We start from the raw sequence: 27,980 nt of genomic DNA on the forward strand, positions 1-27,980 counted from the left end.
TCACCTCAGATACCTTTTATTTTGCAGATTTTGTTTTGCATTACACTTCACTTTAACTGTCTTTTCCTTACACTGAGGCTCCTGAGCAAACATGGTGTAAATCAGCCTGTAATCAGTAACTTACAGCACAAAAAATGTAAAAAGAAAAAAACAAACAAAAGTTTGAAAAAAGTATTTGGTTAAATGTGTTTATTATTATTTGAAATGTGAAGGTCTTAAACATCTGAAACAGCATTGAAACTTTTGAAAAAAGGAACAAAAAAACAAAACAAAAAAAACCCCCAGCAAATTCACCAACAGTTTTTTTGACTTAATCAAGTTAACTCTGTTGTGATAGATGAATGCTTAATATATTCCATTACTTCCCTCCAGGCTCTCAGGCTTCAGAGTTGTAAACAGAGAGGTCAGAGGCCAGGGTTGCATACAGTTCCCATGGAAACTGATTGACTGGTCTCTTGACTTTGCCCTGCTGACCTCTGCCCTCCTCGATCATCAGCTGGACATCCTCGTCGTCAAGGATACGGATTAGGTCGCCCTCAGTGTCCCGGTAGTTAAGGGCGATGTTGTCCTCCTTGAAGACGTTCCTAGAGAAAAGACAAGGACAAAATAGACAATAACCTCAGACTTTGCATATTTTTAAAGATTTAAAACATGTTATTCTTTTAAGTCACACCCTTTAAGTTTCACCTAAAACAATCATTCTCAAACATGTTCCAAATAGACATACAAATGTAAAAGTTGCTTATTCATTTAATAAACCCTCATCAAGCCACAAACCATGCTAACATGTTAGAACATAATCTGTATATAAATATGGACAACATGTCTCCAACTCCTTCCAGTTCAAAAAGTTGAAACCAAAATACCTCCGCGACAGAAGCTGACATGTTGGACTGGTAATATCATGTGGGGCCTAGACATGCACAGCAGAAATCTGGCTGGAGGAGCCGCAGACTTGAAGCCCCGCCTGTTCACATTAAACTACAAGATTTATGGTCCACAGCAGAACAGATTCTTGTCAGTTTGTTCATTTGTAATGGGAGAAGTTGCAACAAACTATCTGCATTTTTAACTAGAAAGAACAAATCTGTCCTACTATTCATACTTGTTAGATCTGGAGTTTGCAACTTGTAAATCTGCAATAATAGTAGTTCATGGCAATCGTAGCAAAAAACTATATTTAACAACCTCTTATGAACAGTGCAGAAGCTTGTTTTGGTCTTCAAGGAACGCAAAAGATACAATACTCTACTAATCTGAAAATAATTATTTATTTTGGTTCCCATTTTATTAGATGCTACTTTTGCCTTTTTATAAAGGTTGCTGTTGTTGTACTATTATTATGGGCTTGTTTATCTGAGTTTGAAGTAAGAAAATAAACTTTCATGACTCTTTAATTTTGAGTAGTGTCCTTCAATGTTAAAAGCAATAAAAAGTAATTTTAAAACAACATTATTAAAACGCTCTGCACCAAGCTTCCAGTGAAGGAAATGACTGCCCTCAAAAGGCCTTTGTTGATGTATTAAAGCTTAATTAAAAAATTTCTGTTAGAGTTATCAAGCAGAAAACATGTGCTGGACCAAAGGAAATGGCTAATAAGTGCAGATATGAAGTTTGACGAATGCACCACCTCCTCAATATTTGCATTTTTTCAGAATGGATAGAGTCGAGCTTGTGTTCAAAACTTAATGAGAGAGAGAAGAAACACAGAAACATGGAGACAAAGTCACAGCAGATGAGGTTTTCTATAGAGCACCTGGAGGCACAGAATGATTAATCAAAATGTTCAATCAGATGAAGGATATGCAAATAAAAAAATCAAATGACACTTCCTGCCAACAGCAATGAAATGATTTTGTAGAGATTTCAAAATCCTAATATAAAGCCGGACTGATATGCTGGCTGATAGAATTGGGCTAATATGGAGCTGGAATACATATCTTTATCAGTGAATATGTTTTCTTAAACTAGTACGCCCCATTATATAAAAGCTGTTACAGTATTTAATGCATGAAACCAAACCCAGCGTTATTTAGGAATGGTGTCATCAAATAGTTTGTCACCCACTGTTTAGTAAACGATACTCTCAGCATTATTAGTGCATGCTGCAGAGCAACACAGCTGAGCAGACAGTCGTAAGGAATTGAAGGATTTGAGAGTTCTAAAAATATTAGAGATTTAGTTCTAGATACTGAAAAATCTCTGTTTCATGTGTGATATATTTTCGAAAACACACTGTCAACATACTGTTCTGTCCATGTAGGTCACGGTGGACATAACTGTATTCCAACATGTTTTATGTTGGCCTTGCTACTGAGCCATAAAATACTCTAGACTTTTTAGTCTATAGAAAGAACATTGTTAGGAAATATGTTAGGAAATAAACTACAAATATCCAGCTTTCTGTTCTGTTAGTTAAAGGCTACAGTAGGTGCACGAATGGTAATATCTATAATATATATAGGAGCTTCCAGTCCAGTCCACAGGAATATACATCCTGCAAAGTCCTTCATTTTAAAGTAAAAAGATATAAGGATCAGTGTCCGGCTTCCACATGTATTCAAAGCAAATGCAGAGGCTAGCCTGGACAAGTTCAGGCATACAGCTGTTTATCCATAGTGAATTCAAAGAACTAGCACAAAATAAAAGTTCCTCATAGCATCACTGTATTGTGATGTGATGGTTTGGGACAGCATATTGAATAAACTTTTGATTCATTCAATTTCAAACTCATTAAAACTTGAAGAAAGAAATTATATTTTCATTAATTTAACCTTCCACTGGTTGAGCAACATGTTTTGCAAGATCAACCCCCCTTCCACACCCTTCCTTTTTTTTATCAGTGCTAAGCCATAATAAAACTCCAGACCAGGGTCTCATCCATCCTACTCCAGGGAACAATAGGACCAAACATAGAAAAACAATAATGAGAAGATAAGCAGAAGAAATGAACTGATTATGAATGGGTAAGGCTAATCAACATGGTGCTCACCTATCTAAATTGCCAGATAATGTGGGAGAGAGGAAGAGAGGGAATGAAAGAGTAAAAGACAGGGAAGACCAGATATGATAGTGTAATGAGTACATGCATTCTGTGATGGTGGGGCAGTGGAGGGGAGGGTAGTGTATGAAGGGGGGTTGGGGGGGTAGAGGTCCTGCAGGAACTAATTTCATGAGCAGTGATGATTGGCAACTGGCAATTTGCACTGCTGCTTATTTGCTGCCCCTTAGGGTGGGGCCAGAGAACTAATGGACTTTTACACATGCTTGTTTGTTGTAGAATTAATACAAATATATCTCAGGGGGCGAAATGCTGAAAGTGAAGTCACAAAGGTAAGACACAACGCAGTTCATCAGAGCATCTGAAAATAAAAACACTGGACATGGAAATCTGCTCTGCTGGGGAATTTAACGACAAAATACTTAGCGGTACATTTGTGATTTAAATCACCTTCTATAGACTCATTTATTAATGCTTTCAATGAAACATATTAAACTTCACAGATGCTTTAAAAAGCTGAGGTCAAATGTTAACAGTCCAAAATGAGTGATATTTCTCACATGCAATTCTGTAACGTAAAGAATAAAAGTAATAGGGCTTTTATAGGAATGCTAATGTGATTATGATGCAAATAAATAAAAATACATGAATGAAGGATTAGGAAAAACAATAGTGCTACACTGTCCTCACTTCCAGCTTTCATTAAATACATGTGTTCCAATAATTCACTCACAGGTGTTGGGCTGCATAAAATCATTTCCCCTCTCCAGCTAAAACACAGTCACCTCTTCACACCCACTAAAATTCCCACATGGGTGTAAATGAAATAAAAACATGACATAAAAACACTTTTAAATGCCCATCACCTCTTTGTTTCTCCCTAAAAATGGCACCAGCACTTTTTACAAGGTAGAGAAAGTATCAAATGAGTCCAAGCATGTGGATTGCAAGTACCTCATTCGAGACAGGAGCTCCTTGTAAGATGGCTGGATAGTGAGGTCTTCTTGTACACACACATCTCTGTTAAGAAGAAATACACAATTCTCACTTTAAAGCAGATTTACAAAGTTCCCACGGTACAACATGTGAATGAGTTATGTACGAGTCCCTCAATGTGTTGATGTCCAATATGAAGGAAATACAGATTTTTATTGAAACAGATGACGATATCCCATATTTTGCATTAATAGCAATCACTGTTACAACACATAAATCCCTTTCAAACTGACCTGGTTTGGACTCCGGAGGGGGTCAACAAGAAGCAGCGCAGGCAGCTGTAGGTGGGGCCTCCAACCTCACCTTCTGAGTCACTGTCTGGGAGGGGCTTGATGATCTTCACAAAGGATTGCGGAAAAATGCCTGTTTGATTGTTCACTGTGCCCTGAAGAGAAGAAACAAAGACAGGAGGCTAAGAATAGGAGAGGAAACATGAGATAGGTGAACTGATCATGAGAAATAACAAGCATGTAAATTCCCAGAAAGGGAAGTGATTTGGGACTGATGTGATGATGAGATGGTTAATAATTCAAGGAAGATACAAAGCTACATGGACATGCATCTTGAGGGATGTTTTCTAATTAGACTGATCATAAAACCCTGATGATGTTACAGGCCTTTTTACTACACCCCTGGCGTCTGAGTGAGTACAAGTGTGTGCGCAGCACGAGGCAACAGTTTTATGTAACTCCGTCCATGTGAGCAGGCAACAGTAAATCCAATGATCATCTGTGGCTTGAATAAGAAGAGCACTATTTTGACAGCGTGAAGCTTGTGGTCTAAAGCCTGTGTTGTAAAGTTACGCAGGTCGCAAAGACGTTGGATTAAGTCTCTTGATTAAGGTATGTTTAAGGCTGAAACCAATCACAGTGTCAGATCTCATTCCCTCTAAGTGGTAGATGGCCTGCAGGTGGACGCATTATTACTTATGCTGTGGATCTAGTCTTTATTCATAAATACACTTCCACAAGTCCTTATTTAACTTCTCTCCGTTCATTGTGCCTCATCCGTGTGTGTTTCTGCGTGTATTAGACAGAGTGCTCATCAGAGTGAGTGTGTTTGAACAGAAACAGAAGCTTGCTGTCTTTCAGCCTTCTTTACCATTAAAAAGTCAATTTGAAAAGATCAATACACCTCCAAAACTGAGCATTTGGAGTGCTGCTGAGCTACCCTTGTGTCTATCGGGCAAAGTAGAAGTCTTTCTAATAATTCTTCTAAATAGCACACTGAGCCACCGTCTTTACATTTAAGACTAGGTTTTAGGTGGTCTTAGGTGCAGTCGCTTTCTGCGTCCTCAAGATAGGAACGCTCCACTTTTAAGCCTGACGACACCTTATTGTAAGACCAACGCACCCCTGACTAACGGGAGGCAAAAGCTCGCTTTCTATTTAAACAATGTTGGCGCTGGGTGTGTGAACAATAACTGTGTCAGGTAAAAATAATAGGAAAGACTTCTGCGCTGCGTACCAAGACACTATGCGTCCGGTGTACAATAGGACCAGAAGAGTTTCTCATCTGCACTGGGACGTTGCGCATTATTTCTACAAGTTTTGCAGTTCATAATCAAGGGATGCAGCAGACCACAGAAATCTCAGCTGGGATCATTATGTCACAGAACAGGGATTGGTGTCACAGGACAAATTGTTTTTCTAAACGGCCTAATTTTTTAAAAATGTATTCTATAACTTTTCTACTCCAATCTTAGACATGACTTCAACTGTGCATTTAAGCAGCACAACAAATCACAATGCATCTCCATTTTTGTTATTATTCCAATACCAGTACAAACAGCAACCTCTGGAAGCCAATGTGGAAGTGCAAAGACTTGCAGTCCTTGAGTGTCCCAGTGAGGCTGGCTGCAGAAGCCATCAAATTCACATACTTTACACAGTTATTAAGAAAATGCCCATTTTAAATCATGTCTCTATCGCAAACACAGTGGAGGATAAGAGTTATGCATGTTTTGGGTTGTGACTGATATGGCTGCAAGCAGGTGCATTATAACTGTTTGCCAGAAGGCTAAAGGCCTGCCTCTGATCCACCTCTTTGTCTGTTAATCTGTTAATCTTAAATTATGTTGAGACAGTATATCTTACATGGGGACTTCCATCTACAGGGTTCAAAAGCCCCCTTCAGTAACCAATGTTTGACTTTATCCATGTTTGTATAAACTCTATGTAACAGTATCTGTAACCCCTGAAATAAGTACATCAACATCACAAACACAAAACAGAAATCCATCCGTGAATAACATGTTTGCTGTTATCTACAAAAACAAGTTGTTGAACATGTAACATACACACAACATTCATTAAGTGGACGTGTGTGTGATGTAGCCTGCATAAGGTGAATTTATCTTCAGTGCTTTATACCAAACAAAGGGCTGCATAGCGGAGTTTGATTGGCTAAGTTTATGGCTACAGACCACAGCAGGGATATCATTATTAACGTTACACAACTGATCGTCACACCCAACCATCCACTGGTACTGTACAAGATAAACGCACACATGGTGTAAGAGTGGAAGCACCGTTTGATAAAAAGTGACCACACACAATAAAATATTATCATTTTACATGTGATAATCTGCACAAAGTTGACATAAAATACATATTTGAAAAAAATATATATATAAATTCTTCATATTCGTAATATGTAATACACCTACACCCACAACATAAATGCTGCTTTCTTTTCACTGAGACTCTGAACAAGGATTTTTTTTCTTTTTTTGTATAACCCTCCATCCACTGGTGACATTTTTTTAGATAATAAAATTAACATTTAAGGTTGATAAAGCTTAAAGACACCTTATGTCCTTTTTTTCCTTTTATTTGTCCCCCGACTGTAATAGCTTCCATTTATATCGACAAACAGCGAACAGGCTTTTTTTCTCCAAACCCAGAACTTTGCTTGGTTTTCCTTTTACTTTATGCTGGTGCAAAATAAGTATTTTTTATTCGGCGTCCCTCACAGAAGCTGCTCATCAACTGCAGAGTTTTTCTTTATTGTCTCTGAGAACCCTGAAACTCTTCAAGTTCCTCTCTTTTGGTGTGTTTGAAACATTTACCTTGATGCACCAGTCTGCCAGTTGGATTTGTCACGTTTCCACCCACAGCCACTCTGTCCACTGACTAAATCAAAGGCACTCAGTCAACTTTTCACAAGTTGAAAGTGTTGCATTAACCTCACCCTCCCCAAAAAACAAAACACTTTGTATTAGCATGGAGGCAAAGCTGCCAAAAAGGCTTAACAAGATGGTGTTGTGCCGTGTTGTATTAGATAAGCAGATTATCAGCATTTTCTGATACAATTTTTAGATCTCTGTAGAAAGCCAGAGGCAGAGAAAGTGCATCGTCCTCCTCCTCAATGTTGATTCTCACTCTTTTCTCTCCCACCACATCAGCTTCCACCTCCTCTCTCTCTCCCTCTCTCTCTCTCTCTCCCACACACCCACTCCCAGCTTCTCTCTCACACTCCACCTCAACACCTTACACATTTTTATACAACATATTTCCCGACCTTGTGACAAAGCAGAATTTCTATGACAAGTATTTGTTGGCACTGATGTTCCAGCGTAGCCTATTTGTGTTGAGCAGCTTATTAAAATGTCCCACATCTCGCGTTTTGCCATGTGTAACCAGGACATCTTGTTCATTAGGTAATTGTTTCTCTGAAAGGAAACCAGAGCAAGAAATCTCAAATCGCTAAAGATACTTTACAGTCACTGTGCACAGCTGCTGCGAAGTAGAGAAGACAGTACTCCTAATCTATTTTAAGTGTTGTTATATTCTGTAATTAACTTTTAACTGCAACCGTTTCTAAAGGGATTGTTGGTGTAATTCTGTTTCTGAATGAAGCAATATAGAAATGGATCTTTAACGGTTAAGCTATTTGGATGCATCAACATTGTACCAACTATCTGGAGTTAATTAGCCAACCTAAAACCTCCCCTCTTCTTTGAAGTCATTTTACGAGATTTTGGGAGCTGACATCAAATACGTGTTCACATGAAGCTACAGGAGCACTGAAGATGTTGAGCACTGACTGATGTTATATGATCAGACTCTGCTCATATTAGGCTTACCGCTGAAGTCGGCATTACCAGTGTTACATGCTGTTCTGGCATACACCAATTACATCACTTTTCTATAGCGTGACTCGGGCAAAGGGTTAGTCATGAACAATCAACAATAGATTGTTCAAATGCATTCAAATACAGCACAATATCTTCTTGACAGCACAAAAGACAAAAATACAAAAATGACGTGTTTTCTCCTTTTGTCAAGAAGGTTTCAAATTGGGTTGTGAAGAAAGGCAAAAGGTTTAACTTTGGATGAAATTGCTGCAAAATGTGAACTTTACTTGTATTTTCCGATGGCCTCACCTATTGAATATTACTGCTAGTTCATAGCCTGCCCTTTGGCTTGGTTTAGTTTGGCCATCTATTTAGTGCAAGAATCATTTACATGGTGCAGGTCTCATCAAATATTACAAATAATGAGCAATCATTTTAAATCCCGTTAATTGGTAGCAACATTGCATTTTTCAGCGGTTTAATAGGGAAATTGTCAGGTTTGGATTGGTTGTCCATCCAACGCCTGCAGCTGGTTCAAAATGATAACGGGACCACATCACCCCTGTGCTGCTGTCCCTCCACTTGATTCCTGTTAGCTGCAGGATTTAGTTTAGATTTTGTTGTTAGATTTAAGAGTGGTAAATGGATTTGCACTTGCTTAGTTAATAAAACTGCTCCATGGTTATGCTCGAGCAAGAGCACTAAGGTCTACCTATCAGCTGCTCTTGGACGTGCCCAAAGCGAGGCTCAAAATCAGGGGCGACGGAGCGTTTGCCGAGGCTGCACCGGACCTGTGGAATAGGTTCACACTCCGAATAAAATCCACCCCCACTCTCGACTGTTTGAAATCCATGTTGAAGACTCATCTCTTCTCTTTGGCTTTCCATTCAAGAAGATAATGTTTTAACACACCAGACTATAACCTGAACTTTTATTTCATGATGTGTTCATCCCAACTGGTTTTACTTTAATTTATGTATTCATGTTCTACCTTTTTTTTCCTCTGTAAAGCACTTTGATCAACCTTGGTTGTTTTAAATGTGCCTTAGAAAATAAATTTAACTCCACTTGACACACATGTTCATTCAAATAACAAAATATCCCTCTGTTCAACTCTTCTCTCATTACATTCAGTCTCTGTTCTAATCTTTAAACTATCAAGTCACTTTTCATCAGTTTCCCTAGATTTCTTCCTCTCCTCTTTCCATATCTCCCCTTTTCTCTCTCTTTCTCATCATCCTTCCCTCCTCCCTCTGTAACTCTCCTCTTCCCTCCTCGGTTTTTTCTCGCCTCCATCATCCCAATCAAGATGCCTCCCTCTCAGTTTCCATTTTTCCTTTCTTCTTGGCTCACGTTCCCTCTCCCCCTCCACCTCTTCTTTATCTTTCCTTTCCTCCTCACTCTCATCTGTCTTTTGTTGCCTTCTCCTCTCCTACTCTTTCCCTCCCTCCTTCTTTCTTTTGTGTCCCCCCTCCCTCCCTCCCTCCCTCCCTCTCTCTCTCTCTCTCTCTCTCTCTCTCTGTCTCTCTCTCACTCTCCGTTCTTACCTCCAGCCAGTCGGCATTGACTCGTTGCAGCAGGAAGATCACCTCTCCCCTCTTCAGGTTCAACTCCGCCTTGCTGTTGCCGCGAAAGTCAAACATCGCCTGGGACACACCACACAAACACACGCATACACACATACACACACACAAACACAGGAGAAACCACATATACAAGTCAGTGAGAGGAGCGAGGAACAAGGGAAGAAAGAGACGGAGACATTCAACACAAAGAGAGAAGAGACGGAGAGAGAGGATGGGTAAGATTGATTTACACTTTTCCTAATGGAGAACAAGTGAGTGAGTGACAGAAAAGATAAAGACAACAGATGCAATAGTTTTTGACAAGTTTGACAAAGTTAAGATTTACATTTAAATTGATACACAAAAGGAGTGAAATGTTGAGTATACAAAGAGCCATGTGTGTTCATGTGTGGAGAGTGAAAGGATGTGAGAGAAGAAAGGCACCAATGTGTCTACTTGAAGAAGCAAGAAGAAGTGTGAGGAAGAGAGAGAGGAAAGATTTGATGAGTAGTGCTCCTGAAAGATGCGTGTGTGTGTGTATGTGTGTGTGAGAGTGAAAGGGATGAAGAAAAAAAGAATCATTGTCAGTTATTCAGATTCTCTCTGTGGAGCAGATACCGTATTTACAACAATATGCAATAGTTGACTGTATGCTTTTAAATGTGTGTGTTGGGGCTTCAATCAGTGATAACCTTTATAATAAATAACTATGAATTGTTTTAATGAAATGTTGCTTCAAGTGTAAGAAAAGCTCTTTACATTTGGCCAGAGGATGTCTTCAAATGTCTTGTATAGTCTGATCAACAGTCCAAACTTCATAGAAATCAGTAAATCCCCGTCAATATTGCAAACAGAAAAAGTTGACTTTTCTTGATTTAATGGTTAAAGTGATCGATCAGTGATCTAAATTACCACTCACACTTGACTCTCCAATGATTTGACAGACCATTGCAGCACGATGTTCATGTCAGCAGAGCTTCTCTGTGGACTTGTTAACCAGCTAAGTTTTTAATGCACTGTTTAAAGTGGGTGAAAGTGGGTGCAAGAGTCCGTAAGGGATGAGGTAAAAAGCATGTACGTGGAGTTCTGCAAAGTGGTACAGCCCGTGGAGACAAGAGTTTGAGTGTGTGTATGCAAGATGCTCAAGCATCCTGGTGAGCATCAGTGTGTCTCGAATAAAAGCCTGTGAGAGCTGAATTTGCATTTTAAGTAGAACTCAGTCGAGTCATTATCAATGTTTTACACATATCACTTGTCCTTCTGCAAAGAGACTCCTTCACCAGACCAGTTATACTTTTACTAGACTTTTTTCCATGTGATGACTATAAATTGACTCCATAATTATATATAGCTCTAAAGGAAAACAGAAAGATAGATAAGAGGATAGAAGGAAAGGTGCTGAAGAAAGGAAAGGAACATGAGCAGTTATGAAAAATTGGAGAGAGAATTACAGAAACAGTAGGAGTGCAATCACCAGAGACACCAAAACTGAGAGTTGGAGTATCAGGAGAGGCACAGCGAGACCAAAAAAAGAACGTGGAGCGGTTAAAGCAGTGGGAGGGAGGTGAAGAAGAGGAGGAGGAAAAGGAGGAGGAGGAGGCAGAGGGGATAAGAAAAGTTAAAGTTAAAGAGCAGTTCAGGGCTGCAGAGGGCCGATAGATAGCCGCTGTTTTCATGTGGATGTTTCAGAGGGAGTGAGCCGTGTGTGATTATCCTCACAGGACAGTGAGTAAGTGAGGGTTTAAAAAAAAAAATCATTATTATGTAATGGTAGTCGAGAGGAGTGAGATTGACAAACAATCATGATACTTAAAGCTACAGCAAGGAACTTTAATTTGTGTCGATTCTGGCACCACCTGTAGCTGAAGCAGTATCTTAATGCTGGTCTTGTTCTATACGTGCACAAGAAGTATTCTCTTACAAATAGAATCCATCTGCTTCATTTTAACAGTCAAACATATTCACATAAATTAATTATTAATCTAACTTTTTTTGAGAGACATGCGATTGGCTATTGCAAAAGAAAAAGATATTGGATCAAAACCTTTATTTTAAAGATTATACTTTGACAAGTGTGTGTGCAAATGACATCCTGCATGTGTCTGTTTCCACAGAAAATGACACAGAGTCTGATTGCACATTAATGAAACTGGGGAGAGGGGGAGCTGGCTGGATTAATAACCCACTGAGATTATCCTAACCCTGAAGATACACACACAAAACACCAAATCACACACTCTTTGAAGCCAAGCTGCTAGTTTTTATTTATTATTCCGGAAGTTTTTTTAAATTAGCGTTGACCTGCCATCGGCTGTAATTCATGAGATGTGAAAATGTGTTGGAGGCAATAAGATAGTATCTCAAACACAAACACTAAACATGAAGTGACAAAGAAATTCCCTCTTCATATCTCGACCATCTTTCTCTAGCTCTCTCCATCATCTCATCCACAATAAGTCGTTTTCCCTTTGTCTATCAATATGTTTATGTGAGTCAACCTTGGTTTCTTTTATCATCTCTGACATTCTGTGTGTCCACAGTGTAGCCAAGTAATCATTCAGTTGACTTGACAATTTGTCTCTGAAACAAAACCTATCCAAACTCTTTTCAAAAAGTTAACTATGTTTTTGGTTCGTGTTTATACATGAGAGAACAGTGTAACATTACAGAGGCAACATTTAAAGTTGGTTTCACATTAGGCATGAACACTGGTTGGCTTGCATTACAAAGCACAGTACAGGAAGGCCCATCTCACAGTCTATCCAGTCCATACAGTCGTGCTAATGGATGTGTAATGGGTCAAAATAATTATGTCGATGTGAAACCTTTAAAGCTTGAAATTTTGGCCAGAAATTCAGAGATTTGGAACCAGGCTGTCACCATTTGGCCGAACGATATGATCTTCTGCCTGGATAGTGTTTGGCAGACTTATAAGCCATGCTTTTCTAAGAAGGCACTATCATGTAAACTGAAATCTATTACAGTAGAAGCTGAGACTCCAGCCCCCACCAACTACCCACAGCTAACTAAATAGACAAGAACACACTGCAGCCACAGGTTTCACATCTGTCTTCAGCAATGTGCAGGGAACATATGGCTTTCACCACTTATACAATTTGATCAGCCATGCAGAGCCTACAACTAGAGCAGGTATTTTGTTCTGTTGTACTCTCTATGCCCAGTGAAGGGCTGGGCTCTAAATGGAGTCATGCAACCCTTGGGTTCAGCCAGCCCCGGGAGCAATCATCCGGTACAATTAGACTGGTGCCAACCCCGCCTTAATGAGCGTGCTAAACCCTCAGCTCGTTAGTTTTGACAACAGGGAGGTGGAAATTAGAAGAGTTTTTTTTTTCCCCTCTCTCTTCCTGATGTCAAATTAAAGTTTATTTGTTGGAGTAGATGCCCCACTTCCTAGAGGGAAGGATTCAAAGGGTATGTACACTTGTGTGTAATAATGACCTCAGGGTGCAGAGGTCATATGAGGCTGTTTCTCAGGTATCATACAGAACATTTACAATATTTAGGAAGGAATAAACACATCCCATATACCGAATTCAACAATATTTAATGTCTACATATTTGATGTTAAAATCTGCCTGCATGATTGTTATTGAAAACAAAGTGGGTAAAGTCAACAACAGGTTACGACGATGAGCAAACATACATTTACAGTGGCCAACATATGCAGCCTATAGCGGACACTGCCCCAACAATTTCTATATGGGGAAAACGGTTTCATATTCAGAACGATGCAAATACAAAAACTTGGTAAACTTGTAATGAAAAAAACCTACTTCAAAAAGTAGAAACAACTCATTACAAGCAAACAAACGCTGCTAATGCATGAATGATGAAACTTTTAAAATGCTGTGAATCCCATCATCATAAAGGAAGTGCTCCAAAACTGAAGGAGCGCTAAGTGGAAAATGTTTATTATTGAGAGTAGAGCGAGGGAGACGAGGCAGTGACTTTATACATTTTCAATACTTAATGGTAAATGCAGCTGCAGCAGAGCTATTCTGATGGTCAACTTATTATAAAAACATCTTTATAACATTTACACCCTGCCCTCCATGAGTAGCTGTTATGGCTACAGTGCGTTTGCATTTTTACAACAAAATTTTACAATTAACTAAATTTATCAGAGAGTGGACTTAAAAACAAGATGAGTACTCAATTTTTACACATCTTTGGCAACTTATAGCTTTAATTAATTCTTTTCTGACTCGTTTTCATAAACAAACGAATGAAATGAACAATAGTATTACAGTTCTTTCAATCTCAGAAACCATCTGATATCGTCAGAACAATGAAATGAACAACTGTACAGTATTATTGTGCTTTCAAACTCCAACTATAATCATCTAATAAACCATACTGTATATGCCTCTGGGAATTAATTGGAAATTCTCAGTAATTCCGGTGAAGCCAGTAATGAACGTTAAACGACTTCCAGGATTCCTTATTTCCGGCATTACGGCCGCAATGTACACACTTTGATGATGTTCATCTGTTGAGACTTCAACAACAGACTTTAAGTTACAGGCTTCTGTGGTAAGCATCATTTCTGATGATTTGTGTCTCAAGGTGAAATGTTTGATCTACAATGGATTGTTAGCCTCACTTTTATGCATTTTTCTGTTATAGAGACAATCATTGGGAGATGTTAAAGCAGATAGAAGTTCTGTCTATCTTCTGCTGTCCACACAGACTGTTTTTCTTGCAAACATAAAAGCCTGTTGATAGATTATTGGTCAATACAGCTCGGACTACAAATGTTCTTTACACAGAAAACTCAACACTTCGTATATATTTTACATGTCTATAAAGAACAGTTATCTCTATTTACAGATAATATAGACTCTATATTGGTCATCTAAACCAATCCAGGACAAACAATTGAGTTTTCTGTCTGACTACTCTGTAGTGCCTCGTAGGTAGGGTACCTTGGGTTTATCAGAACAAATCTGCTAAAGACAGCTGCTGCCCGGACATGAGGCTAATGGGAGTAATGTGATTGAACCAAACAGTTACATTGTTGAGAGACCAAAACTTTTACTTTTTAACAATGTAGGCTCAAAGATCAGTTCATCTGCAGAATTAAAGTTCCTCTCCTGGCATTGATGATAACCCAAAGACTCAACTATGATCATTAAAACTGCATAGTAAAAAGAAAATCCCCTAGTGACATGAAATGTCAATATATAACTCTTGACCTCTGCCATATCGTTGTTTAACACTTGCAGAAAACGCCTAAAAAAACTCGCTCTGACTTCACCCGGCCAGACCCCTGGTATTGTTACCGCAGCAAGTCCAAGTGAGCTGATGTGAGAACTCAGCAGGATATTCTCCGGAGAATTCACCTCAAACCAATGGAAGGGGGAACTGATGTATACTGTGTCTGCTGCACAGTGCATAAACTGTATACATGCAGCAGCTACGATCTCTGTGCACGTAACTGAAGGTCTGCATTACGTTTTGTGTTCGTCAATATGTTGTTCTCCTCTCTTTTGATGATATTGCAAATCCATTGAGCTACAGGTAGCATTGATATGAAGTCAAATTTCCTCATTATAGCATCATATAGCAGACTCTGTTGCTTCATCCGCTTCTTGCCGGCCTTTTTTTGAACGTCACGTCTTACCTCAGCAGACCCCCCGCCCCCCTCTTGCCTGACAGGGAAAGTCTCCCGCTGTGAGGAGCATATGTGAACAGCCAGGTCGGGAGAATATCCGGAGCAGTCCTCTTAAAATTATCTAGATATTTTCAGGAGTGCATATGTGAAAACGGCCATAGTATTCATCTGCATCAATAACCCTTATATCTCAATCTCAGTTCATTATACAGGATTAAGAGAAGTGTTTTGTTACTTACATTTCTTCTTGCCTCTCAGCTGTTTTCTAACGCTGCAGGTGTTGATCTTATATAAGACCTAACTTCTGCTTTAACATACTCTCCCAAATGTTGTCACATCAGACAAGCTGCACCCCCCCCCCCCCAGCCTCTGCATGGTTAAACTCATGCTAACAAAGCATAGCGTGTCCCATTGACCTTGTTTGATGCTCATAGTGCCACAGCCAACAACAATTACTCAACACAGTTTTTGTGGCTAAGCCTGAGCTAATACTAAGCGGAGTGGAATGGAGTGTTGTAGCGTAAACGCAAATGCTCGAACCAGCTCTACTGTGACAAATGACTGCGTTCTCCTCTCCTCACAGAACCGCTATTGATCACTGCGTGGACGGAGTTTAACAGCCACTTCCCTGTGCTAAAAGAAACATGACAGGACAAACACAACCACATAGAGGAGCACGCTATTTTTCTCGGAGAGAGAGAGAGAGAGAGAGAGAGAGAGAGAGAGCTAAAATAAATGTTGAGTAGGCTGACTGCTTCGTGAGTAGTGCACACCACTGTTTTACTTTGTGTGGGAGAGAGGGGAGGCAGAGAGAGAGACAGAGAGAGAGAACGAGAGAGAGGGAGAAAGATGGGGGGGTGAGAGAGTAAAATGTAGTTGTTGCTCTCAGTTTTGCAATAAAACACCACTGGGGTGTTCAGAGAGACACAGAGTGTGTATAAAGATAAAGATAAACTTTATTGATCCCCCATGGGGGAATCTTTTGCGTTACAACAGCTCAAAACAGGAATCAGGAATATAATTATTAAAAATAACAAGAAGTTAAAAATCAAACATATTTACATCAGTTAAATAAATATATATAAGTATATATAACACATAGTATATGTGTCAGTTTCATGTGTGAGTAATAGCTGTACCTATTTATGTGCAGTCAGTGCAAGGTTAGAAGAAGTTAAATGATTTTGTGAGAGATAAAGCAGAAGTTCAAGAGCTGCAGAAAACTATACTTTACCTGCAGACATATACAGTACTCGCGACTTATATGAACAGTTTTTTTGGAAGGGATGTATTTTAGGCTGCAGGTCACATGTTCAAAGGGCTGTTTGAAGGTTTAAAATGTGTTTAAGATTAAGGTCAGGGTAAAGGTTGGGATAGGTCTCGAGCTGTGGTGATTATAGTTAGGGTTGTGGAAGGCATTGTTTATAAGGCTTTTCAAAGGATCAGAATATATAGGTATGTCCGCGTGAGTGAGGAATTGTGCTTATTGTACAAACATACTTTTGCCTATTTGGAGAATAAAACACGTTTTTAATATTAAACCTCTAACCTGAATACTTTCTTGTATGCCTCAACTGAACAACAACAGCGACACAACCTCACACATACACAGCCTCTAGGTAAGATGGCTACAAAACTGTTTCCCTTTCCTGTGTGTCCGGGTCGAGACAGCAGGCTACACAAAATAAAAATGACAGGATGTTAAAGAGAAGAAGAGTAGTGGAGGAGAGGGCTGATGGGCAGCTGCAAGACAGAGGAGAGGGAAAGGAAAGCAGGACAAACTACAGAGTAGTTTAAGGGTGTGGACGAGGGGGGAATTCAGGAAGGAGGGTAAAAGTGAGGCGGGAGAGAGAGGAAATTATGTAAGCGATGGATACAGGAATTAAAAAAGTAAGTGAAGCGAGGCGGGAACTATTGATGAGGTCAAAGGTGTCTGAGGCAAGAGGGAGGAGAAAAAGCGTGGTCCAACATTTAACAAATGAAGGCATCCTTATTGATTAGTCACATCAGCTGATGGGTTGGACTGTGCTGTTTCTTTCTAAGTGTGTTTTTATCCACCTAGTTGCGAGTCCTGCATTACAGTGCAGTGGGAAGGATTGTGTGTGTGTGTGTGTGTGTGTGTGTGTGTGTGTGTGTGTGTGTGTGTGTGTGTGTGTGCGCGTGCGTGTCATGAGGTGATGGAGTCGTGCCAAGGGTGCTGACAGGATCATATGGTATTTCTCTGGGTGATGGAGTGCATTCTGCGTGGTTGTTTGACTTTATAAAGTTGTTACTCTGTGGGTGGTTATGGAGATTGTAACCAAAGCAACAACAACCAAAAAACTGTAAGCATACATACCTCAGCCCTGGGGGAGGAGAAGAGGTCCATCTTAGGTTTGACGGTTTTCCTAAAAGACAAAGACAAAGGAGAAGTGACAATAGATGTTAGTAACGATGACTTCTCCTATAGATTCTGCAGTCAATATCAACAACAGGATGAACACTTTAGGAGGGATCAAATCCTCAACACCAAAAGGCTTCTGAGTTCTCATATTCTGTACTTGAATTAAAGGTGATGCCAAAACTCTTTGCATACTTGGTCATGCAAACATATAAGGCTGGCAAATTTGATAGACTGAAATATCTTCATTATAATAATGTGGATTAACCTGACAATTTGTATGGACAAGCATGTTCCCAGGAGGACAACTCCTTCTGGCTTCGCTTCTTCCCAAGGACTATTTTACGGTTACTTATCTGTATTTATCTGTTTCATCAATATTGAAAATTAACTTAAGACTCACAGCAAAGGAATGAAAGCCTCAAGTTTTATCGTGCAAGAATAACTTTGAATTTAAAAAAGTAAAGAATTAAAAAAATAAAGTTAGGTGACATTTTATATTAATCTTCTATCCAGGCCAATGACAAAATGGTTTGTGTGGCAACAAGAGGAAACCACAAAGTTCTTTATAATGTTACAACACATAAGCTGATTACTATTCTATTTAAATAAAGGCCGGTCAGATGCAAAGCAGAGGAAGTACTAATAAGAGTTTTACTTTGCATCATTTCCTGTTTAGAGAGTTCCGCTTTAAAACATCCCCTGCTGGTGTAATCTGACAAAACAGAAATGGTTCAAACAGCAGCCTGAAAAGCCGTTACAAATGAGGAAGTGATGCATGAAAACACTAATAAGTAATTGATGTCTCACTTTTTCCTCTATAATTCCTTCCCGATTTGACTTTATCCATTTATAATGTGAGGAAGGGCTAAGTTGGAAAGAATCCCTAAACACTTTTTTGTCAAGTGGGGCATCACATCTCATATTTTGCTGAGATGTGAAGTCTGCAGCCGATGTCTCAAGGTCTGAAGCCTGTAGCCTACATATATATATATGATATAAACGTCACCCCCCCTCCTATTGGTACGAGGTGAATTTTCCGGATAATATCCTGCTGCGATCTCACATCGGACTTTCTGCTGAATAAAAAAAATAATAGGGGTCTGTCCGGAGAAACTCCAGGTGAAGTCCGTTCACACATACAGCTCCTCCGGCAAATATCGGGCAAATATCATTTAGTCCTGACCTGCAGAGTGTGTGCTATGAGCTCTATAGTCCTGCACAACAATGGACTCACAGAAATGTCTCAAACTCAGCAACATGTTGAGAAAACCTTAAAAAACAGACAGAGGCCAGGGTTTTTATAGACACTGACCCCAACACACACTTCAACTAGATTATGAGTGACAACTCAGATAGAATATTATGAAATGGCAGACATAGAAAATACTCTTCATAATACCTTCTGTTACTGTTAATAGCTTTTTAAATGATTTGGCATGTGATCGGTGATTTTTTTCTGTCCCAGCATTGTGTGCAGGTCGGTAATTTAAAAAAGTAAGAAAGTAAACAATTTTTGATGACCACATGTTCTCATGGGAAGAAATCTTGACAAGTTAAGGAGGCAATTTCCTACCCTTGTGATTAAAATTCCTCTTAATATTTCGCAGACAATATATCACATGGAGGTTCAGATGCAGATTCTACAGGTTGTATATTCTACAGGTTGTATATTCAGAAACAGTCTAAGTCTTCAAACTTAATTGGACATGCCTTAGCTCCAAACCATTTTTCCAAGGCTAGTACCTCAGTGTCCTCCAACACGTCACATACTTGCATCTTGGTCTCCTCTGCTCTCACCTTCATCTTATAAATAATCTTCCTGTCATAGAGATGGCTTTTTCCCTTTTAGTCACAGCTTCAATGGTGCTACAGGGGTTCAGCTACATATTTAGCATTTCTACCAGTGACTCTCTTTTTGCTTGCTTGTAGTGTGCTCAAGGGGGCTTACACTTTTCGGGTAGGTGGGCGGAGACGCCTGAGGGCTTTGGGTTGGTGCTCACTGTCCCGGTCTGTCTGGTAGAAAAACATCCTGAGAGCCTCGTCCAGCAAAAACCATGTTGGCAGACCCAGCAACCCCTGGGAGAGAGGGAGAGAGGGTTGAGAGAGAGGGAGAGAAAGAGAATGATGCAAACTTGTTGGGAAGGGGTTGGGTAACAAGAGAGAAAGGATTGAAAGAAAGATAACAAGGACGTTTTGAAGTTGTAAGACAGGTGGAGATGGAGGGAAGAATGAATAAGAAGAAAATCAGAGTAAATGGTAAATGAAGTCCACAGAGACAAAAGGGGTGTTACATGGAGTGGGAGTTTGATGGAACAGGAAAAGGGAGAAGTAGGGTGGTGGGAGATTGGAACGTTGAGGATTGAAGGAGTGGATGAGAGAGAGGAGATGAAGAGAGTAAGATTACAAGTGCAAGGCGAGAGAGTGTGGCAAAATGAGAAGTACGTAGGTTGCGGGGAAAAAAGAGCAGAGCAGAAAAAGAGAAGTGAGTGAGTGGGAGAAAGAGAACCCGATTGTGTTTTTTAGAGATAGAGCAACAGTGAAACATGTCAAAAGTCCGCAACTACAGTCAGTCAGACATGATGTGGGCACAGGGCAGAGCAAAGAGAAGAGAGCAGCAACGCCTACATGTTGAGATCCATCTGCAAACTACTGCTGAAATATCCGAGTCAGTGCTTATCCACCTACAGCATTGTTCAGCCCACTAAGTTGTAGGCTTCTGCATAGCAGCTACAAAAGATACCAAGCATGCCAACAACTCAAAAACCGTTCTTCACATTTTTTTTTTGTTGTTTAAACTGCACCATGCATATAATTAGATGTGAATACCTTCATGTACGTGTTGAGTTCAGGGATCCTGCTCTCCGCAATCTCCTTCTTGTTGCCAATGAACACCTTACCTAAAAAGAGATGTTTGTAATAGAAAAAAAAAAACAGAAAGAATATCATTTCCAGGATTCAGATGTGTCATCCAGGCTTCATCATTAAAAAGACAAGTATGTCTTTTTTCTGCTCAACGTCCTCTGGTAAAGTAGAAATGTAAAATTAAGGTGATTAACATAACCTAGCGTGCAACACTTTTATTTTTGGCTCTAAGTAAATTGTCTGCATGTATATGATAGTTTGCAGTTGACACACCAAGAAATGTAAAGGTGCCCTATGGGGTCTCAGTGTACACAGAGTATTCCTGTGCTATTCAACTGACTGACAGTTGTTGGCGAGGATGTGCAAAGATGTTTAGAAACAGACCAAACTTCTGGTGCCTTCAAAATCACAGACTTTTTTTTATATAGTACTTAAGTTTGTAATTTGAGTATCTTTGGGAAATAAAATCTAAATGAGTACAGTCCTCATGACCCTCAGCCATAATATTCAGCCCTTCTCTGCTCACAGTTTCTCTTCTCCTATTCACACCATTATAAGTAACTCAATCCGTCAAGGGAAAAAAAACCCACTCATTTACTCTCTTACTGATGAATCATTGGCTTACCTCTCACCATCTGCTGGGGCCTCACTCAATACAATTGCTCCTCTGACCCTGAACCATTTGTAGAAAAGTTTCCATTTATCTATTTAAAAGCATAAAATCTGAAAGAAATAGGATAGCATGAAAGGAAATGTGTATGGGTTATATTAAAGAAAAAGGGGGAGATGAAGAAAACGGATGAACATTTTTTAAAATTAATTTAAGTTCATCATTGGAAACAGTTCTAGTTGGACTAAACAGACCAAATACCCCGTTGTTTCTGTTTCAACCAATCACCCATTCTCCTCTCTGTCTCCCTCCTGTCTTTCTTATTCCATCTCCATCCTGATGAGGTCTGGCACTTCAATTAAACCCATCAGATCTGATATTATCCAGCAGCCTCCTCAGTGGCAGACGCTAAATCAGTTTGTAGTAAAGTAGAACTTCCCCTAAATAGAAAGAGACACTGAGAGATACTGCCAAAAGCCTTTAAGGCTTAAATGTTTAACGTTTCTAAATAAAGGCTTTAGCGCTTGTGTGTGTCCAGAATATTTCTGCTATCACAGAAAATGTCAAGTGACAACATAATCTTATCATTTGTATCAACTCTGGTGTGAGAGATGAGGAAATTTCACTTTCAGTTGTTAAGATGCATTACCACAAACAAAGAGGTTTTCTATATTCTATTTTTACTTAAATGCAGAAGTGCATTTCTCCAAATGCTAAACCTTTCTTGCAAACGCACACACTTTGTGGTGAACCCAAACTCTTCGGCTACACCAAACATGTTGAAACAAATGCCAAGAAAAAGAATCAATCGTACCTTTAGCCTCTGTCTGGCACACAGCACATACAGTAAACACCAAGGGAAGGATGAGACAGCATGAAGAAGACAGGGGAGCCGTAAAGAGATCAGAGCACAGCAGAAGCCTTGTTTAAGTCGTGTGGGGTTGGCAGAGCTCTAGCTACAACACAACATCACAGCTGCATCATAAAAATAAGCTACTTCCATGATGTTGATATTAAATACACAGGTACATCATGTCCATTTGTCTTAATATATAGGCTTATTATTAAAACCATGACCTTGAGACAAGTACTTATACTTAACTTTTCTCACAAAAACACTAAAGTCCCTGATTGTACCTCAGTACTAAAGAAGAATGTCAGAGTATAGAAATGCTGGAAAACGGATTAAACACCTCATTTGACCAATCAGGACCTTCCATTCACTGCTCATGCTAGGCTACTATGGCCAACGAGAGCCTGAGTGGGACATTCTTTCTTTCCCCTCCATGACAGGCATTTAACATGATACAGATGGGTCATTAAAAAAAAAAAGAGATAACAGGGTCGTGTCTTTGGAGAGTCAGGAGCAAATGAGGTCAGATGACATGAGTTGGCGAAAGTCATTTCAAGTAACAAAAATAGCGTTACTGGATACCAAATTTACTGGAAGTTAAATGTTCTGATGATCCTAATTCAAATTACCGTCCATGTTATAAATACATAGTGTGTGTGTGTGTGTTTGTGTCTGTGTCTTACTTCACACTACTGGCCTCCTCAATTTTAAGTCAGTGCCCTCGTTTGGCCGCTCCAGTCAAAAAAGTCATGGCTCTAGGAATAACAATGTAACAATGTCTGAAAGCTGTATGTCAAAATAGCATTGGATGGATTTTAATGAAATGTTCTTTCTTAATTCCATGCGCATCAAAATATGAAAATAAGTGGTAGCATCCAAACATGATACAAATTAGGGGGGGTGATAATGTTAGACCCTTGGCTACATGTTTTTAGCTCAGATGCTACAGATTTGCAGCTCCAGAAAAGTCAGCAAGGCTCAGAAAAAGTGAGAAAATGTTGGAGTGGAGAATTGTAATCCTTGGTGCCAAAACCCTACCACACTGTTCCCATTGTTAGTCATTTACTGATTGTTAAAGTATTAAGTCAATGCTGACGTTTATTTTCATGACCTGAGCCATCCATTGAAACCCTTCAAGCTTTATTGATGAAAATGTTGTTTTCCAGCCTCAGATAAAAATGCAGACACTGACTACTGCTCCCTGATGTACAGACTTATGCAACTTTCAAATGAACTTGATGTGTTGATCTAATTTAAGAAAGATTACAAGGTCTATTGACTTAAGGAAACCATTATCAAATAAATAGTATTCCTACTACAACTACAACTACTACTACTTATACTAATAATAATAATAATTTAGAAAAGAGTTTCTGTTTGATTGAAGACAGTCCGGGTGTTTCCTACCAGAATTAAATCTTTCTAACTAGTGCAGATTTGCTTCACTTACTCGTCACATTCTTTTAAATAACTTTTCAAACTTACCCTACAGGACTCACTTCTCAGTGGTAACGTACAATTAATGGCAAAACAGAGTTTTTGACATCTAGCCTGACAACATGACAGTTAGCTGCAGGGGATATAGCATTCTTACAATTCCAAAACCATTTCAAGATTTTCTAGGGGGTTGCATCAGATTCATTGAGTTTAATGGAAGGTAGTTTGCAGAAATGCTGATACTGTGTCTTTCTCGAATTGTTACTCATTATTTGAGATGTCCTGAGTTTATCCTGAGGATAGTATCAGTGATGATTTTATTTATTCATTTCACACAAGAGTTGACCCTTGGATATCAGACTAAGATGATGGAGCAAAAACACTAAAAGCTCTTTTACCAAAGACAGTCCATGTTAGCCTGCTAGACCTGAGCTAAGCGTACTGATGACTTAATACTGTAGTGATCATTTTGCTGCATTGACAGGGGAAATTAGGATGTGTGAATGTAGAAAAAGTTAAATATTTGAGCACACGAGTGGAACTGACAGTGAGGTTTGCAAAATAGATCCACTAAACTGTAATTCAGATGAGTCGGTTACCTCCTCCTTCTCTTTCCTTTGTATTCAATCAAATTGGTTAACATTTCCAAATTTTAGATGTTGCTTTCACCTTAAAATAAAAATAAATAAAAATGTACCCAAATATCTTCAGAAGATTATAACAGCAATTTCAGTAAGTCAGAGTTTTTGGTTTTGGACTCAACATCAGGACTACAAAAAGTTAATTATGACAATCCTTCCAATTATACTCTACAAAGGTACTCTTAGCAATTTAAATTCCAAAGGCTATTTATTTTTGAGAGACAGTTTTACCTTTTAGATATCTCACTAGAAAAGAAGGATTTTACTGCAGCATTTTCTGAGCTAAACTTCACATAATTATGCAGCATCATGTTTCGTAAATATGCTGTTAGTTTACCCCTGAAACTTAAGTACTATTGGACTTTTGTAAAAGTAAGTATGCTAGAAACTGTAGCTGGATGGTAAACACATCTATACCACCCACAACATTGAGTATTCTGTGCTAATGTGTTTTTAAATTCATCTCGCAAATCCAAACTTGACCAGACACAATCTGACCACTCAGTGACAAAACAAGAGAGATTTATTTGTTTTCACTTTTTTTTTTATAGTTCATTCTGTAAGGTTTAATTCTACGGGACACAGGGATTACATTTAGGCAGCTATGACCGAAAACTTAAGTGTGTGTCCTTGAAGGTTACAAAGTGACAAGCCTGAAATGTTACAGTAGCGTATAATGTTTTGTGTATTAAGGCAGCAGCAAATCCCTGACACAGCAAAATCACTGTAAAAATGGAAATGATAGTAACCTTGGCAACTGCACTCCATTCTCACTCAACAAGAGAGAAATGCAACCTTTATTTTTAGAATAACCGTTTTCACTTATTGTAGCAGTGCAGCCTGAATCAAGAATAACTATGGAGTGATATGAAATATGGGAACGTTATAAAACGAGTTACTTTCTTGATCCTGTTTCTGTTCCCTGTCAGTTTGTTATTATTGTATTAGCATTAATGTTTTGATGGTTGACTAACACGTCACAGACAAATCAGCTTTACTTTATCCTTTTTTAAGTTTATTATAACACTTCATATTGCTTTTAGTAAAACTTCCCATGCTGAAAAATATGTGACAAACATGAGATATGCAATTACATCGTTCTATATTGACGAAGTGCCATAAATAAATCATTTTAAAGAGTGAAGATTAGCTTTAACTCACAGTTTTAATGTCCTTCCCGTGTTTTTTAGGTTTTCACAACATCGTTTTACAACAAGTTTCTCTTGATGCTGAAGTAAAAACAAAAAGCTTAAAAGAGGAAAGTCACCTTGCAGGCTACCTTCAGGAACACTCGCTCTGAGACAGTTCAAAAGCCTCGAATATATTATCAATAAAAATCAAACGCGCATGAGAAAGACAGCGACCGGTTTCGACCACACAGGGTCTTCTTCAGGGCGTGTGAGTGTCAAGACCCAGTGAAAGGAGAGGTCCACTTATATTATCGGGTGTCCTGGAGGATGATTCACACCAGAATTTATTTACATAGAATGTGAGTATTGATAAAGTTGGACATAGGTACACAAAAAATAGATATAAATAAAATCCATCCATCCACTAACTTTACTGCTTTTCCCGTTCCTGATCCAAATTGTCATTGGGCAAGAGGCCGGGTACACCCTGGACTGTTCACCAGTCAATCACAGGGCTGACATATAGAGACTGACAAGCAGCCACACTCACATTCACACATATGGGCAATTTAGAGTCACCAATTGACCTAACAAGCATGTCTTTGGACTGTGGGAGGAAGCCAGAGTACCCGGAGGAAACCCATGCATGCAGGGGGAGAACATGCAAACTCCACACAGAGAGGCACAGATTCGAACCAGGAACCTTGACCCTCTTCCCTGTGAGTGCTAACCACTGCACCACGGTGCAGCCCCAATATAAATTTTTTTTTTTTACATGCACATGTGTACTTTTTTAAACTCATATGCATTCTTTGTATAATTTTGTCTTGGTTGCTTTGTGGGGGAAAAAAATAAGAAAGAAAAACAGCTAGTCCAGTTTGGTTACTCCATCTATGACTTCAAACACCAAAACACTGCACAACAGTTTAATATGAGAGAATGGAAAGTACAAAGGGATATAGCAGGAAAGTGTTGCTTGCATGTGATTGATTAGCCAACACAGTGTATTTATAAGTGGCATCACACTGTGTTGAAACTCAATTTGAGCACAATAAACTCCTGGATTTATTTGGTGGAACCCTCAGTTGTCTCATTGAAAGTAATCCATAGCAAACCTTTTTAATTTCCCCACTTAGTGCCGTCTGTATGAAAAAGCCTTTATTTAGGCATACAGGTCAGTATTTCCTTTAGAAAAATGTATGAATGAATGTATCGTTCTTTTTACCATCTTCTCTGGAACATGTTGAAATGTTTCAGAAAATGAGTTGAGCAGCTATCATGTGGAGAAATAGTGATGTCACTGAAGCCTTTATGTGGACAAAGTATTGCATAGCCCAAGGCACAGCAGCGACTTAACAAAATGTTTACATTTTTGGGTCAGACATTTCCCCTTGCCTGTCAGACTTATAAAAGAATAAAATCCGGCCATAATTAAACTCTGTGTTACGCTCTGTTAAACAATGTGAAATCAGATACTGTGTTGAATATGTTGACATGAGCTGTCTGAATACCGCTGCAGTTACCAGTGCTGCAAACTCACCTGGAATAGAGGGCAGGATGCAGGTGCCGGGACCGGGTTTCTCCGGGTCTTCCGGTGAATATTTTGACTCGATGATCTGATGCAGGTTATAAAACTCACTGTACCTCCTGTAGATGAGATATTTACTGGCTCCTTTAGTCTTCACCTCAATCACGAACGTCTGAGTAAAACAAGACAAGTTTGCGAGTCAGAGAGTGATTTTTAGCATGAAAGTTCTTTTCTGTTGTCGTTTTTTAAACTTACATAGTAGTCAATGAAGCCTTTCTTCTCCTCTATATCAGCAATGGTTGCAGAGACAGGGATGTTATGAGGCAGCTGATCAAAGTCACTGAGTAGAAGAAATAATCTTGTTAGAGTATTGTATCAACTTAAACACCAACTACCAAGCTAAACTATCTCATCATTGTTAGGCATTCATACCAACGAGCCTACATCAGGCATACCTACTGGTGTTTATAAAAAATAAATATAAAAAAGAATTCATGCCATATAGCTCAGAAGAGCTGCCTGTTCAGTCGATAGGAGGCGGCATATAGCCTATGCAAACTTTTACCTTTTTTTGTTTCAACTTGCTCATCTGTTAACCAGCATGTTTGCTTCATGAGTGCAATATATTCATCAGGGAAGAAAAAAAAACATAATTTATCCATGCAATAGACAAAATAAAAATAAATAAAAGAGCAATCTGAAAGTGGGACTCACAGCCCACAAAATGTTTTGCACTGGCACACAGTCCGCCCCTAGTTGCACTTCTATATTTTTCATGAACAGATCAAGGGAAATGTGATCTGAAATAACCTGATAGCAAAGTAGGCTTTAACAACCGAGTAAATTCTCATCAGGTTTAGAGGTTAGTGATTTTTGACTTCACTCCGTCAAAACACAAACTCACCTTTCATCTCGTAGTTGCTGCGGCTGCGACATGATGTGTTCAGGTGTGTCGGCAGACAAAAGGAGTAGCTTTTAACTTCGTGCGGTGAAAAGCCCTCCTTCAAGAGCTGTTTGTTGTAGACGACACTCACTTGAATACAGGCTCGACTGTGTTAGAAACTGAAAACATGCGTAACCGTGCGGAAACAAGCAACAGGAAGCGACAGTTCCCTAAAAATCAGAAGATAGAGCGGTTATTTGGTTACACCAGTGGAGGTAGGAGAAGGGGTTTTCTTTGAGGGGCGGAGGTGTCCCAATTAGCCACTACAAATGTAGCAACTATACTCTTCCGGTGGTCGGCCTATGCAAACATGATATT

At 39.2% G+C, this 27,980-nt stretch overlaps 2 protein-coding genes across 2 annotated transcripts in view; one reads left to right on the forward strand and one right to left on the reverse strand.

Moving 5' to 3' along the window:
• ncf4 (neutrophil cytosolic factor 4) lies at positions 1 to 27,858 on the reverse strand. The gene is made up of 10 exons (XM_061054302.1): positions 27,624 to 27,858; positions 26,975 to 27,059; positions 26,732 to 26,891; positions 20,485 to 20,555; positions 19,607 to 19,734; positions 17,614 to 17,662; positions 9,623 to 9,721; positions 4,231 to 4,382; positions 3,956 to 4,021; positions 1 to 584 (listed from the first exon to the last, which is right to left on the reverse strand). The coding sequence occupies exons 1-10, from the start codon at positions 27,653 to 27,655 to the stop codon at positions 377 to 379; spliced, it is 1,050 nt and encodes a 349-aa protein (XP_060910285.1). The 5' UTR covers positions 27,656 to 27,858; the 3' UTR covers positions 1 to 376.
• The window catches only part of pvalb7 (parvalbumin 7), a 29,948-nt gene continuing 11,687 nt past the window's right edge, over positions 9,720 to 27,980 (forward strand). The window contains exon 1 of the mRNA XM_061054314.1: positions 9,720 to 9,876. Within this exon, the coding sequence (XP_060910297.1) occupies positions 9,873 to 9,876 (4 nt within the window). The 5' untranslated portion in view covers positions 9,720 to 9,872. The remainder of the gene's footprint in view (positions 9,877 to 27,980) is intronic.

Source organism: Labrus mixtus, chromosome 2, assembly GCF_963584025.1.
Source record: "Labrus mixtus chromosome 2, fLabMix1.1, whole genome shotgun sequence".
Lineage (NCBI taxonomy): Eukaryota > Metazoa > Chordata > Actinopteri > Labriformes > Labridae > Labrus > Labrus mixtus.